At 42.1% G+C, this 18,896-nt stretch overlaps 1 protein-coding gene across 1 annotated transcript; it reads right to left on the reverse strand.

Annotated features, from left to right (window-relative positions):
* Window positions 1-14,039: 14,039 nt before the first annotated feature.
* ppp1r3cb (protein phosphatase 1, regulatory subunit 3Cb) lies at window positions 14,040-18,388 on the reverse strand. The gene is made up of 2 exons (XM_089012562.1): window positions 18,223-18,388; window positions 14,040-15,829 (listed from the first exon to the last, which is right to left on the reverse strand). Exons 1-2 carry the CDS (start codon window positions 18,234-18,236, stop codon window positions 14,905-14,907), a joined length of 939 nt encoding a protein of 312 aa, XP_088868688.1. The 5' UTR covers window positions 18,237-18,388; the 3' UTR covers window positions 14,040-14,904.
* Window positions 18,389-18,896: the final 508 nt, after the last annotated feature.

The following is an 18,896-nucleotide window of genomic DNA, read 5'->3' on the forward strand; positions in this document are numbered from 1 at the left end:
CTCGGGTTCTGCTTTTTTGTTTTTTTTAGCTATCTAGGACTACGACTAGTCTCCGGACAAGTTGTGTCCATAATTTGTAAAATGCCTTCAAATGACTTCTACTGAGCGTATTTTAAAAAGATTCCACCGCATATAGCTATATTTTACGTTTTAAGACTCGCGCTGAATATTCAGGAAGTCTTGTTTTTGAGTTGGTGACGAGTCCGTACGTGACGTCACTAAAGGAACGTCCCCTGACCGAAAAAAAAGACACATTGTAGCAGTCCTTCCATCATGGCAATGTATTTTGCTGTATTGTTTGGTCTGAAAACCTTGTGTTGCACCAAAAAGCCGCCAGAAGAGGGTGTCCAAGCTCCATATAAGGAATTTATCAGCCTGTGGAAACGGAGGTGGCCACAGGAAGTCGCCATTTTGTGCCTCTTTTCTGGTGATTGTTTCTCCCCAATGTTGCAAAATGGCATGGAATAAATTTGATAAAATCGATTGCAAACATGTATGCTTTCCTCTTCAGAACTATTTGAATCATATTCATAACTCGATGTGTAACAAGAAAGCATATTCTCTGAATCTGAAGCCATTGTTTTGATTCACCAGCAATGCAACACGTCTTGGCGTGACGTCACGAACTGGGGGGGACTTACTGAAAATGCCCAATTCGCAGCTCAATTTTTTGCAGATTTTGGACACTTTAAGTCATTTTTATTGGTGTTTTGCATTTGATTAAGAATATCATATCGCTTCTTTTACGTGCGTGTTTTGGGTATTTTAGATGCTATAAAACGTTTTTCTGATGTCAGTTAAGAAACAAAAAAGTGACGTCGGTTGTACTTTCAAAAGATCAGTTTGAACTTTAACTTGAACTCTGTTTGAACTCTGTAGTGTTTTTTTTAATGAAATCAGCATTTCCAAATTGTTTTTTTTGTACAGTGATACCTCTGCTCACGAACTTCATTGGTTCCTAGAAAAGTGTGTAAGGCGAAAAGTGTGACTTCCAAACATTCATTTCACATAAGAAACCATTAAAAATGAGAATAATCAATTCCCAGGTAGCCATAAAACGTGATTTTCAACTAAATAAGCTTTAAAAGTACACAAAATATACATTTTTTATGTATAATAAATGTGTTATTGTCTTGTAATGAAATAAATAAACTACTGTATAATATAGTCATTTTATTGACCTTTGTGATGGTCGTTGATGTAGTTGCCTCTTTATGATATCCGAGTGAAGTTGCCGTGCTTTCTCCACAATAATACCCTCACTCACACTTCCCCTGCTAGCTCCTTTTTGTTAATCCAAAACAATAGGAGTTGTTCAACCTCTTTTATTGCTTGAGACCGTTGCTTGGACAACACAGAAACACCCTTAGCCACACGTAGCAATGGTCGACTTAGCTTAATGGGACATTAAGTCACACAAACACACACCTGTTTGGTGTTTTTTGATGATCTCTTTCTTCTGCTCGACCGTCATTTTCTTTTGTGTCCTCTTCGGTTTAACACTAGCTAGGGTGGTGGGGTCACTAGGTGGGGTCTTTTTCGGTCCCATAATGGCAAAAGTACTCCACTCGATAACAAAGCACTCCTGCATTCAAAGAAAGTGGGTGTGGAAAACTAGTCAACCAGCCAAGGTGTCGCTGTGTGGTTTGGTTCATCCGCCAAAAACTACTTTGTATGCCAAGATTATATTCTCTCGAATTTAATGTTCGTGAGGTGAGAAGTTCGTGAGCTAAAGCGTTTGTACGCTGAGGTAATCACTGTATTTATGTTTTAACATGGGAGCTCCCAAATTCATTGAAACTGTTTTAATTTTGACCTGGAAACAGAGACAAGATGGTATTTGATTGGACCAAAAAAAAGGCACAATGTTGACATTTTATACATCAGAATCGTAAAAGTAGGTCAGTTGCTCCTGCTTACTGTTTGGCCCCGAGATGAGGAGGCCTCGCGGGTGCTTGTCAATTCTGACTGAATAGCTTGCTTAAGCACGCTAAAGACTTCGTGCCGCCAACACCACCCCGCCCTGCCGTGCCCCGCCCATGATTTGAGTACCAGACAACTTGCGCAAGTGTCTGTGATTTATATGCCGACAATAACGTCACTTTGAAATTTTCACATAGAGGATTGTATATGGTGCACCTTGAAGATCTTTTCCTGACAATCACCTGACTTCGGAAATATGTACAGTGATACCTCGGTTTACGAACGCTTTGGCTAACCAACTTTTCACCTTGCAAACATTAAATTCATGAGAATATAATCTTGGCATATGAACAAGTTTTCGGCGGACGAACCAAACCAAGGCTGGCGGACTAGTTTTACACACACCCTTTGAGTGCAGACGTGGTTTGCTATCAAGTGGAGTACTGTTGCTATTATGGGACTGAAAAAGACACCACCACAGACCGAAGAGGAAAATTATGGTCGAGCAGAAGAAGGAGATCATCGAGAAACACGAACGAGGTATGCGTTTGTGTGACTTAGCGCCCCAGTACCAGTATGCTAAGTCGACCATTGCTACGTGTGGCTAAGGGTGTTTCTGTGTTGTCTCAGCAACAGTCTCAGGCAATAGAAGAGATTGAAAAACTTCTGTTGATTTGGATAACGAAAAGCATCTAGCAGGGGACAGTGAGTGAGGGTATTATCGCCGAGAAAGCATGTCAACGTCACTCGGATATCATCAAGAAGCAACGACATCTCCGATCATCGCAAAGGTCAATAAAACGACTTTATTGTATAGTACAGTTTATTTATTTGATTACAATACAATAGCACATGTATTAGACATAAAATAAGGTGTATTTTGTGTAGTTTTAAGGCTTATTTTGTCAAATTCTGTTTTATGGGATCCTGGAAACGGATTATTCTCATTTTTAATCGTTTCCAATGGGAAATTAATGTTTGGAAGACACACTTTTTGCCTGACACACACTGTCTGGGAACCAATTAAGTTCGTAAGCTGAGGTATCAGAATCAGAAAACCTTTATTCGTCCCACAATGGGAAATTTGCACTGGCATGACTTTCTCCCAGCATGGTTGTTGTGCCAGGGTGGGCCTGTGCCTGATTTCTAATATAAAAACTGTCCTAACTATAATAAATCTGATAATCATAATTCTCATGCTCATACTAATCTTCCTAATGATCCAAATAATTATCCTAATAATAATGTTTGTAAACAAGATACAAAAATAATACTAATCTATAGTTCCAAAATGTAACAATTATGTAATCGATGTCATAACAATTCAAATGAAAGTGGTTATACCAATCCGAGAAGTAATAATCCATTAATAATTTTAATAATATCATACAGTGCTCTCTAAACTCCTGTTCATCATCGTACTTTGCTGTTGAACGTGGGTGGAGGTTGTGAGGGTCAATGTCAAGGTGACGGTTGTATATTCAAATAACTTCAAATAATTACAGAAATAAAATCAAAACGAAAATTCCCAGAAACCAAAACTAACGAAGACTACATTATATACTTTTTAAACTAACTATAATTACATCTAGAATCTTTTTGTGTTTTATTTTGGTTGTGACCCTCAGAAAAGAAGATCGTACGGCTGCTCGGGAGTTGTAGTTCTTTAACGCATGTCACATAAGAATGACGTTTTTGTACAGCACTCAATGAAAATACCCGGTTCGTGATGTCACACGGATGACACCAGCGAACACCTCCCTCCGTTACATGAACTGAATGTAATTTGTCAACTCAGCAACGCAGGTAAAAATCGCGTTCTTTTTTTGTTTGTTTCAAAAATTATATATTTATGCCATACACAAACATTCATACACTGTACAACTGGTATTAAAAAAAATCCTACAGACAATTGAAACCACGAATCCAGTTTAGAAATTGGCAACTAGCCAAATAACATGCGTCTAATTTTAGAAACGCTATTATGTATTGCACTGTTGGGAATTCAAAGTCTGTGACACGTACTTTGGTTGACTAAATAAAACGAAGTGTCTACTCAAAGTAATAAAAACGAACAAAAGTGAACTGAAACCTACGGAAGAGGATTAGGGCCTACGTAGAAAAAAATAATACTATAATTAATTGGCATGATTCTCACTTTCATCTCAGAATTCTCACTACAAAGTCAGAATTTCTACTTTATTCTCAGAATTCGGACTTTAAAGTCAGAATTATTCTCAGAATTCGGACTTTAAAGTGAGAATTCTGAGATTAAAATCAGAAATCTGAAAATAAAGTCAGAATTCTGATTGTAAAGTGAGCATTCTTACATTATTATCACATTTCTGACTTTAAAGTCAGAATTCTGACTTTAATTCTGACTTTATTCTCAGAATTCGGCCTTTAAAGTGATAAATCTGAGATTAAAGTCAGAATCTGAGAATAAAGTCAGAGTTTTGACTATACGTAGTAAGAATTCTGAGGTTTTTGACTTTGTCATCACATTTCTGCCTTTCAAGTGATAATTCTGACTTTATAATCACATTTCTGATTTTAAAGTCAGAATTCTCACTTTAATTCTCAGAATTCTGAGATTAAAGTCAGAATTTTGCCAACCTTATTTTTTCTTCTTCAGTGGTCATAACCCTCTTCTGCAAACTCAGTTAAAACTAACTAAAATAAAAATAAAATAAAAACTAAACAAAATACAATTCTAAACCCACACACACACACACGCACACACACACACACACACACACACACACACACACACACAGTGTAGCAAAATTGATTCTTGCACAAAAGCAGTGAAATGTCGTTCCTATCAAGAACGCCAACAGCTGATCAGCCTAATGTGAGGTTCAACTGAGTTCCAGTGACAGCAGCTGTCACTCACTGACTCACTCACTCACTCACTCACTCACTCACTCACTCACTCACTCACTCACTCACTCACTCACTCACTCACTCACACAGGGAACGTTCCTTCTCACACGCGTGTAGAATGTTCACCTTGCATGCGGCCATAAAGCAGCCCACCTTGAATGGCTTGAAAGTAACCTTCAATGGAGAAAGGAGACGTGAAGGACTTTCAAAAAAACGGACAATGTGACGACAGTGATACCTTGATTTACGAACCCCTTGGCTTACGAACTTTTCGGTTTACTAACGTTACATTTATGATATTTTACCTTGGCATACAAACTATTTTTCGGGATACACACGGAGCACCACAATGAGTGTTGTGTCGTTCGCGAACAAGCCTGTTCTCCTAACAAGAAAATGGCAGCCGACTCATTTTTGTCCTCTATTCCCCGCCCCCAGTGAAGGCACAGGATTGGTCAAGAACGCAGCAGTGAGGGGAGGTGGTTTAAACATTAAAGAGACAGGCAGACGACAGAGAGTGACAAAATGGATAGAAAACAGTGAAATTTGCACTAGTTTCAACTTTCAACTGCAAGGTTAAAATTCCCATCAATCAGGCTCCACAAATAACCCGCACAAGCCATCTGTACACTTAATGCAAAACGCTATCAACCCATCTAAACAGAAGACAATTGATGAGGAACAAGGTACAATTATCGCAGAGAAATCACCTATAAGTAATCATTCCTCAAGATGGTGAAAGAAGAAGGCTACGTTTCTCATCAAGTGTTTCATGCTGAGGAAACCGGCCACGCAATTCCAACAAGCCATCAACTACCTTTATTAATTTGCTACTATTTTATTATACAGTACAGTTTATTTCTGTAATTGTAATACCATAGCACATTTATTATACGTAAAATAAGGTATATTTTATGTAGTTTTAAGGCTTAGAAAGTAGAGAATTATGTTTTATGGGGAGCTGGGAACAAATTATTCTCATTTTAATGATTTCCTATGGGAAATTAATTTTTGGTATACACACTTTTCGCCTTATACACTCTGCGAACCAATTTGTTTGTAAGCCAATGTATCACTGTAGAAGGAAAATGGATCCTGGAACAGAAGGACCTGGAAGAACTGAAAATAATTATGCGCAACATCGGACAAGGGAAAATGGCCCCATAGATCTGGAAGGACCTCAAATGACGATTTAAGTGTTTAAATCTGACCTCTGAAAGCTTAAAGGACAACCGACGTTACTTTTTTATTTCGTAACTGACATCAGAAAAACGTTTTGTAGCATCTAAAATACCCAAAACATGCAATATGATATTTTTATTCAAATGCAAAATACCAATAAAAATGACTTAAAGTGTCCAAAATCTGCAAAAAAATGAGCTGCGAATTGGGCATTTTCAGAAAGTCCCGCCCCCAGTTCGTGACGTCACGCCAAGACGTCTTGCATTGCTGGAGAATAAAAACAATGGCTTCAGATTCGGATAATATGCTTTCTTGTTACACATCCAGTTATGAATATGATTCAAATAGTTCTGAAGAGGAAAGCATACATGTTTGCAATCGATTAAAGAATTTATTCCATGCCATTTTGAGGCAAACGGGTGGGGGGGAAATCATCACCAGAAAAGAGGCACAAAATGGCGACCTCCTGTGGCCACCTCCGTTTCCACAGGCTGATAAATTCCTTATATGGAGCTTGGACGCCCTCTTCTGGCGGCTTTTGGGTGCAACACGGTTTTCAGACCAAACGTACAGCAAAATACATTGACGTGATGGAAGGACAGCTACAATGTGTCTTTTTTTCGGTTAGGGGCATTCCTTTAGTGACGTCACATACGGACTCGTGACCAACTCAAAAACAAGACTTCCTGAATATTCAGAGCGAGTCTTAAAACGTAAAATAATATATATATATATATATATATATATAATACAGTAAAGTCTCGTTATATCGATATTCAAGGGAGTCCGAAAAAATATCGATATAACCGGGACTATCGATATATCCGTCCCTGTTTGCATGTAATTTTCTCCGTGCGTGCATAGAAATAGTATCGATATAACCGGGACTATCGATATATCCGATATCGATATAATGAGACTTTACTGTATATATATGCGGTGGAATCTTATTAAAATGCGCTCAGTAGAAGTCATTTGAAGCCATTTTACAAATTATGGACACAACTTGTCCGGAGACGTCGGTTGTCCTTTAAAGAGCTGAACAGGCTCCTGGAAATTGGCAACCTTAGCATCTCAGAGCCATCGGCTTTCGGTCTTCTCTGTGGGAGTTTTTATCAGAGCCGAGTTGACCCACTTGATAAAGACGCCGAGCCGTCATAGAGAGAAACAAAGGTCTTTATCTTATCGTGTTTTCTCTTCCACGCCTTTGGCTCTATATCGGTCCTTTTATCGCCATTTATCTGGTCTTGAAGTCAAGTGTGCAGGGTTACTTTGGATGAGCGAAGTTAGCAGTAAAATTGCGGCGATTTCCCCAAACCCAATGGACCACATCCGTTTTTTTGGGGGAGAAACCGTTTGCTGGTTTGGCTCCAGATTGTTAGCAATTCAACCTCTTGGTAATAAATATTGACGACTGACTGCTTATCTTTTGTGGTGACTCGAATAAGAGTTTTTGCAAACATTTGCTTTTACTTTGGGAAACCCGGCGTAGTAATTTTGGGTGGATTTCGAAGCCAACACATGTGAAGGAAGGGATTAGCAAACTCGCTAAATAGAAATAGAGCTAGCTAGCTAAATCATTAGATAGTTCGATAGGTGAGCATGGCACTTGACATGCTTGATTTTCTTTCGCGATGTGGCAGGCCAGATTTGGCCCGCGGGTCTTGAATTTGACACCTGCAAAGGAAGAGATTAGCCAGGTAGCTAAATTGAAATCATTAGCTAGCTCGATAGATGAGCGTGGCACTTGAAATGCTTGATTTGCTTTCGCGGACCGAATAAAATGATGTGGCAGACCAGATTTGGCCCTCGGGCCTTGACTTTGACACCAGTGAAAGAAGTGGTTATCCAGATAGCTAAATAGAAATAGATCTAGCTAGTTCAATCATTAGATAGCTCGATATGTGAGCATGGCACTTGACATGCTTGATTTTCTTTCGCGGGCCGAATAAAATGATGTGGCGGGCCATAATTGGCCCGTGGGTCTTGAATTTGACAAATGCAAAGGAAGGGATTAGCCAGATAGCTAAATTGACATCATTAGCTAGCTCGACAGATAAGCGTGGCACTTGAAAGGCTAGATTTGCTTTCGCGGACCTAATAGAATGATGTGGCGGGCCAGATTTGGCCTGCGGGTCTTGAATTTGACACCTGCAAAGGAAGGGATTAGCCAGCGAGCGAAATTTAAATCATTATCTAGCTCAATAGATGAGCATGGCACTTGACAAGCTTGATTTGCTTTCGCGGACCGAATAAAATAATGTGGCGGGCCAGATTTGGCCCCAGGCTCTGGATTTTGACACCTGTGAAAGAAGGGATTGTCCAGATAGCTAAATAGAAATAGATCTAGCTAGTTCAATCATTAGCTAACTCTATAGATTAACATGGAATTTCACAAGTTTGATTTGCTTTCGCGGGCCAAATAAAATGATTTGGTAGGCCAGATTCGGCCCCTGACCCTTGACTTTAACATTAGTGATGCTAGGGATTATCCAGATAGGTAAATAGAGCTACCTAGCTTAATCGTTGGCTAGCTAAATATAGCATGGCACTTGACATGCTTGATTTTCTTTCGTGGGCCGAATAAAATGATGTGGCGGGCCAGATTTGGGCCCTTGACTTGGACACCTGTGAAGCGAAGGGATTATCCAGATAGCTAAATAGAAATAGAGCTAGCTAGCTCAATCGTTAGCTTGCTCGATAGATGAGCATGGCACTTGACATGCTTGATTTTCTTTCACGGGCTAAATTAAATGATGTGGCGAGCCAGATTTGGCCACCGGGCCTTGATTTTGACACCTGTAAAGGAAGTGATTATCCGATTAGCTAAATAGAAATACAGCTAGCTAGCTAGCTAGGTCAATAGATGAGCATGGCACTTGACATGCTTGATTGAATTGAATGTCTAAGTCTTGAGTTTTTTTTCCGCCCCTCCTCCAAGAAAGCAAATCTTGGGAAAGAAACCAGCTCAGGTGGACGAACGTCGTTAGCATCACACCTAGCTAGCATACGCTAAGCTAGTTTTGTTACTTCACGTTCTATTGGATTGGATTAGCCTTTATTAGTCTCGTAGTGGATACATTTCCATTTCACAGCAGCAAAGTGATGGAAGGAAGAGGAATAGGAAAGGAAAGGAAGTAAAAAAACAAAATACAGGAGCTGCTGGAAAGGCAGCCACTCTCACAGCGTCATCTTGAAGTCAAAAGAAGATAATAATAATAATAATAATAATAATAATAATAATAATAATAATAATAATAATAATAATAAATATAATAATAGAGGGTACAGCAAGTCCTGAAGAATGAATGTCTCTCTATGTCTTTGTTTTGTCATATTGTCTCTATGCTGTCATATTATTTGTTATTTAGTTTTTTTTTTTGTTCTTTAGACTTCAAGACGGCGCCGCGAGAGTGGCTGCCTTTCCAGCAGCTCATGTATTTCGTTTTTCTACTTTCATTCCTTTCATCACTTTGCTGCTGTGAAATGTAAATTTCTCCACTGTGAGACTAACAAAGGCATATCCAATCCAATCCAATCCAATCCAATATGGCGGCCAGGTAGTCCACTGGTTAGCACACCGGCTTCACAGTGCAGAGGTCGCCGGTTCGCGTCCCGGTCCGGCCTCCCTGTGTGGAGTTTGCATGTTCTCCCCGGACCCGCGTGGGTTTTCTCCGGGTCCTCCGGTTTCCTCCCACACTCCAAAAAACATGCATGGCAGGCAGATTGACCACTCCAAATTGTCCCTAGGTGTGACTCTGAGAGTGACTGTTGTATGTCTTTGTGTGCCCTGCGATTGGCTGGCAACCAATTCAGGGTGTCCCCCGCCTCGTGCCCGAAGACAGCTGAGATAGGCTCCAGCAACTCCCGCGACCCTAATGAGGAATAAGCGGTACGGAAGATGAGATGAGATGAGAGAATAATAATAATAATAATAATAATAATATGACAACACAAAGACAACAAGGTCCGTGTCAAGTTAGTTAGTTTCTTTGTTAGTTTGTTTGTTGGTTTGTTAGTTTGTTCGTTTGTTTGACGCACATACTCGCAAAATGACCTGCTACCATTTGCGCTATGCTAACATTAGCGCTGCGCTAACCATTGTCGGCCTGTTCGGACTTGACTGTGTGACCTGAAGGCATGTCTGAGTATGACCAAAATAGAGTCATGCCATCACTTGACGGGCATGGCAGGAGTTCAGAGGTCAGCGCAGGGGGGGGGGGGGGGGGCTACCTGGATGTGCCTGTAAAATCTTATTATCGCCGTTCATGCGCCTGTGCTGCCCATGCGTCCGTCAGCTGCAACGCCACTCAGCGCAAAATTCCCGCGCGTTACGCAAGCACGCACACGGACATGTGTGTCCGTGTTTGTTTGCAGAAACTCTTTTGACCTATTCATGTTTTGAAACATGCACACACACACGTGATTTTTCACATGTTTTGCTAACGACGAGGAATTATTATTGTCATGCTGGGTGTCTATCAAATCGTGAGTACAAACGTACTTGAGAAGGCAAACAAGGGAATACCAGACATGACAAAAACCCTGGCACTGGAGTAGACATATTTTTTGGACATCGTCAGGCAGTGAAGGAGTGAAATGCGTTTGAATTCTTTGTTATCGCATGTCATGACTACAAGATGGAAAATTGCAGATAAGGGTGTCAAAGTCATTTTTTTTGCCGCGGGTTACATTGGAGTTACGGTCGTTATGTGTAACTTAAAAAGTGTGTATTCCAAGCATTAATTTCCCATAGGAAACCATTAAAATGACAATAATCCATTCCCGGGTCTCCTAAATAAGCCTTAAAATTACACAAAATATACTGTGTTTTATGTATAGTAAATGTGCTCTGATATTTCATCTGTGTAAGCTCTCAGTCGTACACAAGTGGTCCATCGATGAGAAGGTTTCTTCAGCCTTCATCTGTACTTCTTTGAAGGTGTCGGATGCTTCTTATCCAAGAGGCTTCGTCAGCGAAACTAAAAAATGTTGCTGGTAGTTTAGGCCCTATATATTTCTACTGTCCAGACGTGGCGGTGACCCACCATGGCGATTTAGTTTTGCTGTTTTATATAAATAGCTTCTTTTACTCTTTCAAACTATTTTCTTTATCAACATGGCAGGGATAATACTAGTGGGCCTCAATCTGCGGTACATATGCACCTAAAAGCTAGCAACCATAAATTTGACGACAGTGAGGTTAAAACCTTAGCGAAAGAAAATAGATGTTTTTTTTACTGTACGTTATGCGCAGGGACAATAATTTTGTGCACATTTTTCTATTTTGTGACTACGACGTCGTCCACAAAGTATTTCTTATTTATTTGTGTGTGTGTGTGTAAAGTAACGTTTTAATGTCTCAATCTAAAACATTTTGCGTGTACGCTTGCAGCTGTTGAGTCGCCCGTCAGGAACGCGGCAGCAGGAAGTCATGATCCTGCCTGCCGGAGATTCTTCTGGATGATGAGTCCAAGATGGAGGAGAGTGGCTTTCCTTCCCAGAGCGGTCGCACGGATTCGTTGCACGGAAGGTGGATCATGTCTGACGTCCCATCTTACCGAAATAGAAATTAGATATACAGTGAGACCTTGGCGTACGAACTTAATTGGTTCCCAGACAGAGTGTGTAAGGCGAAAAGTGTGTATTCATATGAAACCATTAAAATGAGAATAATCCGTTCCCAGGTCTCCATAAAATATAATTTTCAACTAAATAAGCCTTAAAACTACACACAACATACCTTATTCTATGTATAATAAATGTGATATTGTATTGTAATGAAAGAAATACACTGCACTGTATAATAAAGTCACTTTATTTACATTTGTGATGGTCGTTGATGGCTCTTAATTGACACCTGTTGCTTTCTGACTTGTAAGATCTTACGAAACTGAGGCATCACATTATCATTCATCATGTTGATGATTCTCATAGCCTTTTCTTGATGGAACTGTTCAATAAAAGCCTGCACATCACCTCCTGAATGGCCTGCTTGTGCTTGTCCTCTTGAAGGCATATCAAATCCTCTGTGTTGAGGACCTCTTTATGGTCCGCAACAAGCTCCTCGATGTCATCTGCATCCATTTCGAGTCCCGTAGGTGCTGTCAGAGATTTTATTACAACAAAAGGCGCGAGTCCGATGATTCCACGGACGCGGAATAAAGCGCGACAAAATAAGGCGGGCGGGGCGATCCGTCCAGCACATTCGCGATCCCGGAAAGCACCAAACTTACGCCATCGCTGCTAACAATCACCTCGGCAAAGCAAACTGTTGGACTTGCCAGCACAAGACACAGCGAGGCACCGGAATCATGTCACTGGTGAGGTGACAGCGACTCGTTGAAATGAAATGAAATTGAAGTGTCTTCTTCGGCTGGCGGAGGACGCGAGCGGCGGCCCCGCCCCAGCTGTCAACTCGCACGTGACAATTTCGGTGTCATTAGTCACATGAAACCATCGACTAAATAACGTCTTTGTGTAAAGCTTTTAGGCGAAGGATGGTAGCAATGGTGAACGGTACCGGGCCCTTTATTTGTAGAATGGTCGTAGAAAGTTACTCTCAGGGAAGTGACACACAGCGTGAGAGATGTGTCAGGATGAGATTCACATGACAGCCGCGGTGTGCACATGTGACGCCACAAACGCACACCTCGTTCGTGTTTCTCAATGATCTCCTTCTTCTCCTCGACGGTGATTATTAGGGGATCATCTTGCATTCATTTCCTACTAATAAAATTATCTGCAAAAAGCTCCTCAGAGGCGATCGACGTGTGAATTCAGAGAGAGGGGGTGTGGAAAGGTGCGCCGGCTGGAGTGCTGCTCGGTCGTGTGCTTCCGCCGAAGATCACTCCGCCAGATCCGAAGATCACTCCGCCAGCCATGGTGGGTGTTTATCGTGAAAAGTAGTGCGCATTCCAAGGTTTAATTTTCATAAATTTGACGTTCGTAAACCGAAAAGTTCGTAAGGTAAGGTGTTCGTAAGCTGAGGTCTCACTGTATGCTGTTGTTAAAGTATTGTATATTTTTTTTTTCTATTGAATTTTCCGATTCTGACAAAATAGCAGATGGCGAATATTTTAGGTCGGACCACCCTGGACCACCATTAGATTAGATTGCAGTCGAAAAACTTCACGTGACTGTAAAGTGACCTTGAGAGTTTTGAAAGGCGCTTATAAATGAAATGTATTGTTTTTAGTATTGTTATTAGTATTATTATTATCATTTGATAGCTATTTGCTATGTATTGACTCTGTCTGGCTAGCTAGCTAGCTATTTAGGTAGCCATTCACTATATAGCTGGCTGGCTATCTAGCTAGGTATCTGTTGGCTAACGATTGCCTAGCTAGCAAGCTTTATCTATTTGAGTTGCTTCCGGGTTGAGTGAACGCTGGCGCGTGTGGCTGCCGCTACTCACCCACAGAAAAACGTATCCTGTGACTATGAAGTGAAGATTTGAAAGGCGCATACAACTGAAATTTATTGTTATTAGTTTTATTATTATCATTTGCTAGCTATTTGCTATCTATTAGCTCTGGCTGGCTAGCTAGGTATCTGGCTGGCTGGCTAGGTATCTCGCTATCTATTCACTATCTAGCTGGGTGGCTATCTAGCTAGGTATCTGTTGGCTAACGATTGCCTAGCTAGCAAGCTTTCTATCTATTTGAGTTACTTCCGGGCTGAGTGAACGTTGGTGCGTGTGGCTGCCGCTGCTCACCCACAGAAAAACTTATCCTGTGACTGTAAAGTGACCTTGAGAGATTTGAAAGGTGGTTATAAATGAAAAACATTATTATTAGTATTATGAATTAATATCTCAGCCTTGTCGTGCCTTAACAAGATGGCTGCCCCTCTGTTGGTTGACGACCAGTCCACCTGATTGTTTTTCATCTATCGCCGTGAGGGCGAATTGGGGGTGGCCTTATGAAAAGAATGAAGCAACGATGCATTTCTTTGAATGGGGGGGGGGGGGGGGGGGGCTTGAAAAACAGGATGGGCGGAACCCCATCGCTAAATCCTGAATCAAATCAATAAATTGGAGACAGTGATTCACAAATATAAACTTTTATTCAAAACAAACACGACTTCCTTTGCCAAAAGAAAATTACATTTTTGATTGACAGCCTCGCGCACGTACACGCACACGTAGATGGACTGTGCAAATCACATAAGATGCGGAAAAACGCAAGTACCAAAAACCCATAAAAGGATGAGTCGCCCTTTGATGACATCATCGGCATGGCCAAGAGGCAAAAGCACCCTTCTGACCTCCCTTAAAAAGATGCAGTCACCCCTTGATGACATCATCATCATATAAGGGGCAAAAGCGACCCCTAAAAAGATGCAGTAGCCCTTTAATGACATCATCGTCATATAAGGGGCAAAAGCGACCCCTAAAAAGATGCAGTCGCCCTTTAATGACATCTCACCATGTCCAAAAGGCAAACGCAGCCCCCACACCCCTTAAAAAAATTAATTAAAGGTGCAGTCGCCCATTTGATTACATCATCAGCATGTTTAAGAGGCAAAAGCACCCCCTAAAAAAATAAGATGCAGTCACCATTTGATGACATCATTGGCATGTCCAAGAGGCAAAAGCACCCCTGAAAAAAAATCATGTTGCAGTCGCCCTTTGATGACATCATTGACATGTCCAAGAGGCAAAAGCCATCCTAACCCTCCTTTAGAAAAAAAAGATGCAGTCACCCTTTGATGACATCTTCGGCATGTCCAAGAGGCAAAAGCACCCCCTTTAAAAAAATAATAATGTTGCTGTCGCCCTTTGATGACATCATCAACATGACATCTTCGGCATGTCCAAGAGGCAAAAGTCCCCCCTTCTGCCGCGCACTGGCTTGCTCCCCTTCAATATGAAGGACGAAATGTCCGTCACTCAAGGTCAAGGGTCAAGGGTCACCAGTAGGGCACGGAGGCGTCCACATGGTTCCAGCTTTGCCAACCCGGGAAGAATCCGCTGCACATGCGGGGGCTTCCCAACTGGTCCAGGTCCACCTCCAGCACCTTGACGCCGCTCGCCTTGCGCTGCTCGGCCGCCTCCGCGGTGGGTGGGGCGGCGGAGGCGGCGGCGCTCCAGCCCGCCCGCTTGACGGCGTAGTTCTTGCCGTCGTTGTTGTCCCAGAAGGTACGGTCGCGCGCCTGGAAGCAGACGCAGAACTCCACGCGGTGGTGCGGTGGGATGTCGGCGGGCAGGTCCAGCGCGAAGGCGAAGGTGTCGGTGTCGTTGGCGCCGTACACGTTGTTCATAAAGTTGCAGTCCACGTCGGCAAAGCTGGCCCACGAGTCGAAGGTGGCCCGCACCCGCACCCGCTTCTCAAAGCCCACATTGCGCACCTTCACCGTGCCCGTCAGCGAGCGCTCCTGCAGCGAGCAGTTCTCCAAGCAGACCGAGTTGCGGATCAGGCGGTTCCGGAAGTCCAGGTAGTCGGCCGCCGGCGGCTTAAAGTCCAGCTCCAGCTCGCACGCCGAGCTGATCTTCAAATCCATGGCGGTGTTCTCCAGGTCGCTCATCTCGAACTGCAGCTCGTCGCCGTGGCGCTCCTCCTCGTTCTTGGAGAATACGCGCACGGCGGTGAGCGACATCCCTTTGGAGTCGGCGAACACCACCTTCTTCTTCTCCGATGCCCGTTGCTGGCCGCTCAGGCAGGGCCGGAGCCCGGCGGCAGCCGCCGCCCGCCTCCTGTTCCTGGTCAGGGGAGCATCGTAGGAGCTCAGGAAGCCCCTGAGAGGAGGAGGAGAGTGGCTGATGTAGAAGCGCATGGCCACGTCCATGGGCATGACCGGCCCGGGCATCGCCGATGGACTGAAGGACGGCAGAAGGCTGCGCAGCGGCGGGACAGGGACACACCGGTCAGTCAAATCGTTCATTCCAACACTTATTACATCACAGAACAAGAAATTAGACCGGCTCATCACTTTTTAAAGGACAACCGACATTTTTTTTGTTTCCTAACTGACATCAGAAAAACTTTTTATAGCATCTAAAATACCCAAAACACGCAGGCTGATATTTTTAGTCAAATGCAAAACACCAATAAAAATGAAAGTGTCCCAAAACTACTTCAAAATGACCTCAGAAAGTTTCCGTTTCAGAAGGTCCCGCCCCCTTGTTCGTGACGTCACGCCACAATACTCCTTCACAAACTGCCTTGCTCCAGAATCAAAACAAGGGCTTCAGAGAGTTCAGATTCGGAAAAATATCCTTTCTTGTTACTCATCCAGTTATGAATATGATTCAAATAGTTCTGAAGAGGAAAGCATAAATGTTTGCAATGGATTAAAGAAGTCCTTCCGTATCAATTTGAGCCGTCTGGACTCCAATGTAGCGCCCAGAAAATGCACAAGATGGTGCACAAGCTCCCCATTCATTTAAAATGCATTCATTTTGTTTCTTGACAAATTCATTGCCAGACAACGTGCAAAAAAATGTGTGTTTTTGTCATTGTCACTCAAATTCAGGGACCCGGAGAATATTCAGTTTTAGGACGACATAAACATCAAATGCAGCGTTAGAAACCTGAGACTATCTTCTTTCATCAGAAAAAAAGAGTTAATTCCTAAATTATATGGGTCTGGAGTTATGAGCTTGAAATGGGGGCGGATGTACAAAAAAATGATGTTGATTTGTATAGCACACACTTATTGACTTTTTTTTTGTTCTTTTGACTTCAGGATGGCTGCCTTTCCAGCAGCTCCTGTATTTTGTTTTTCTACTTCTTTCTTTCCTTCCTTTCCTCTTCCTTCCATCAATTTGTTGCTGTGAAATTTAAATTTACAAAAAGGTACATCCAATCCAATATTGAGTTTTAGGACGATGTAAACATTCAATGCTGCGTAAGAAACCTTAGACACTTCTTTCATCAGAAAAAAAGAGTTAATTCCTACATGATATGGGTCTGGAGTTATATGAGCTTGAAACGAGGGCGGATGTACAAAATACAATACAATATTGGTTTATGTAGCGCTTTAACAACAGCTAAAGCTGGAAGAACGTGTTAATTTAAGTGTTAATTCCTAAATTATATGGGTCTGGAGTTATCTGACCTTGAAAAGGGGGCATATGTACAAAATATAATACATATAATAATTTATTATTATTATTATTATTATTATTATTATTATTATTATTATTATTATTTAATTTCATATATAATCGCCTTTCAAAACTCTCAAGGTCACTTTACAGTCACAGGATAAAGGTTTTCTGTGGGTGAGCAGCGGCAGCCACATGCACAAGCGTTCACTCAACCCCTAAGTAACTCAAATAGATAGAAAGCTAGCTAATGGATAGCAAATATTGATTTATATAGCACTTTAATTACAACTGAAGCTAGGTAAATGTTGCCCCCTTGCGAAAGGGGAAAAACATGGCCAGAGGTCTGACCAGCGCTTTATCGGCACCCAAGCATGAAAGAAAAAAAACAAAACCCGAACAAATTCGGGAATGGCACTCTGTCATATTTTCAATTCCCGAATAAATGTATGAATGGCAGTGAATGAGTTATTATTGTTAATTCTATATAATTATATTATTGATAGTTATGGTAGTACGTTTTTGATCCTATTTGAGACTGTTTTTTGATTTTATTAAATGAATTTATCTTTACTGGCGCAAATAGGTTAAGACAGATCAGGCACTTAACAATGTCAGTCACAAGCTGCAAAAAAAGTGGACGCGAGACCCCCCCCCCCCCCCCCCCCTAGAACCGCCCCCCAAATTCAACTCATGTAACCTTGAAGTTACTTGACTTGTAAGCAGACGAAGAAGAAAAAGCCATTTTTACCTCAATTCGTTTTTTGCGTGAAATCAACATGAGACTATTTTGAGTTTAGAATTTTTATTGTTACTTTGGGTCTTGTTCGAGCATTAAAAATGGAAGAACACCAAAAAAGGACAAACAATTTGTCTTGATTTTCAATCAAGGCATTGTAATTCAAGCCAAAAAAATGCCATGACAATTTGACGTGAGCCGAAGAAGTTAAAAAAAAGATTGACGACGTACGTCAAAGGTTGAAAGAAGACCTTGAAGTGGCCTTCGTTTAACTTTTTCAGGCTGAGGATTTTTGTCAAGTGTCATTGATTTGCCCATTAGATGTTTTAAATGGATTTATTTTTGGGCTTTTTAAACAAAAGTTAACCTGTCAAAACGGAAACGACGTGAGGACTGGCTTTTTTGGGGGGCGGCGGGGGCGATCGACATCAAGCTCTCTCACCTGGCAGCACTCATGAGAAAAACAAAAGCTCGGATCCGAGCACTCCAACCAAAGTCGGTTTCTTCTAGAACATTTCTGTCTCTGGTCGGTGGCGCTCGTCGTGCTCCTCCGCCGCCGCCTCCTCCAACCTCGCTGGGGCAAGACGTACGTGACTGACTAGCCGGTCCGGCTCAGCTGGATTTCTAGCCATTCTCGTTTATCCAAGCGGCCAATAAGGAGGAAGCGAGCGATCTGGCCTGCCAATAGGAGAAGGGTAGGGGAGCTGGTTGGCCAATGACAGTAGAGTGGGCGGGCCTGCCGGCCAATGGAGGGCGGGGTTAGTTTCGCCGGGGCGCGTCCACTTGCTCTGCGGGACGGCTCTCGGCGGAGGAGCGCCCTCTGGTTGCCAATATGTGTACTTTCACGTCAAACAGCAGTTCAAATCTGGCCATGTTGCAATTCGGTAAACTAAGTAGAATGGCTAAACAAGTCGAGTGACCAAGGAGTACTAGTAAACCCACTATTATATTAGTATTTTCCCCCACGACCATCTTCCACAACTGTATAATCAGAATCAGAATCATCATTTTGCCAAGTATGTAGAACACACAAGGAATTTGTTTCCGGTAGAACACGTTGCACTCGTATGATCATCAAAAAAAATGCAAAGTGGCACTATACAGTTCCATTTGGGC

The sequence above is a fragment of the Hippocampus bargibanti genome, linkage group LG13, assembly GCF_051943395.1.
Source record: "Hippocampus bargibanti isolate YZ-2025 linkage group LG13, ASM5194339v1, whole genome shotgun sequence".
In the NCBI taxonomy this organism is placed as follows: domain Eukaryota; kingdom Metazoa; phylum Chordata; class Actinopteri; order Syngnathiformes; family Syngnathidae; genus Hippocampus; species Hippocampus bargibanti.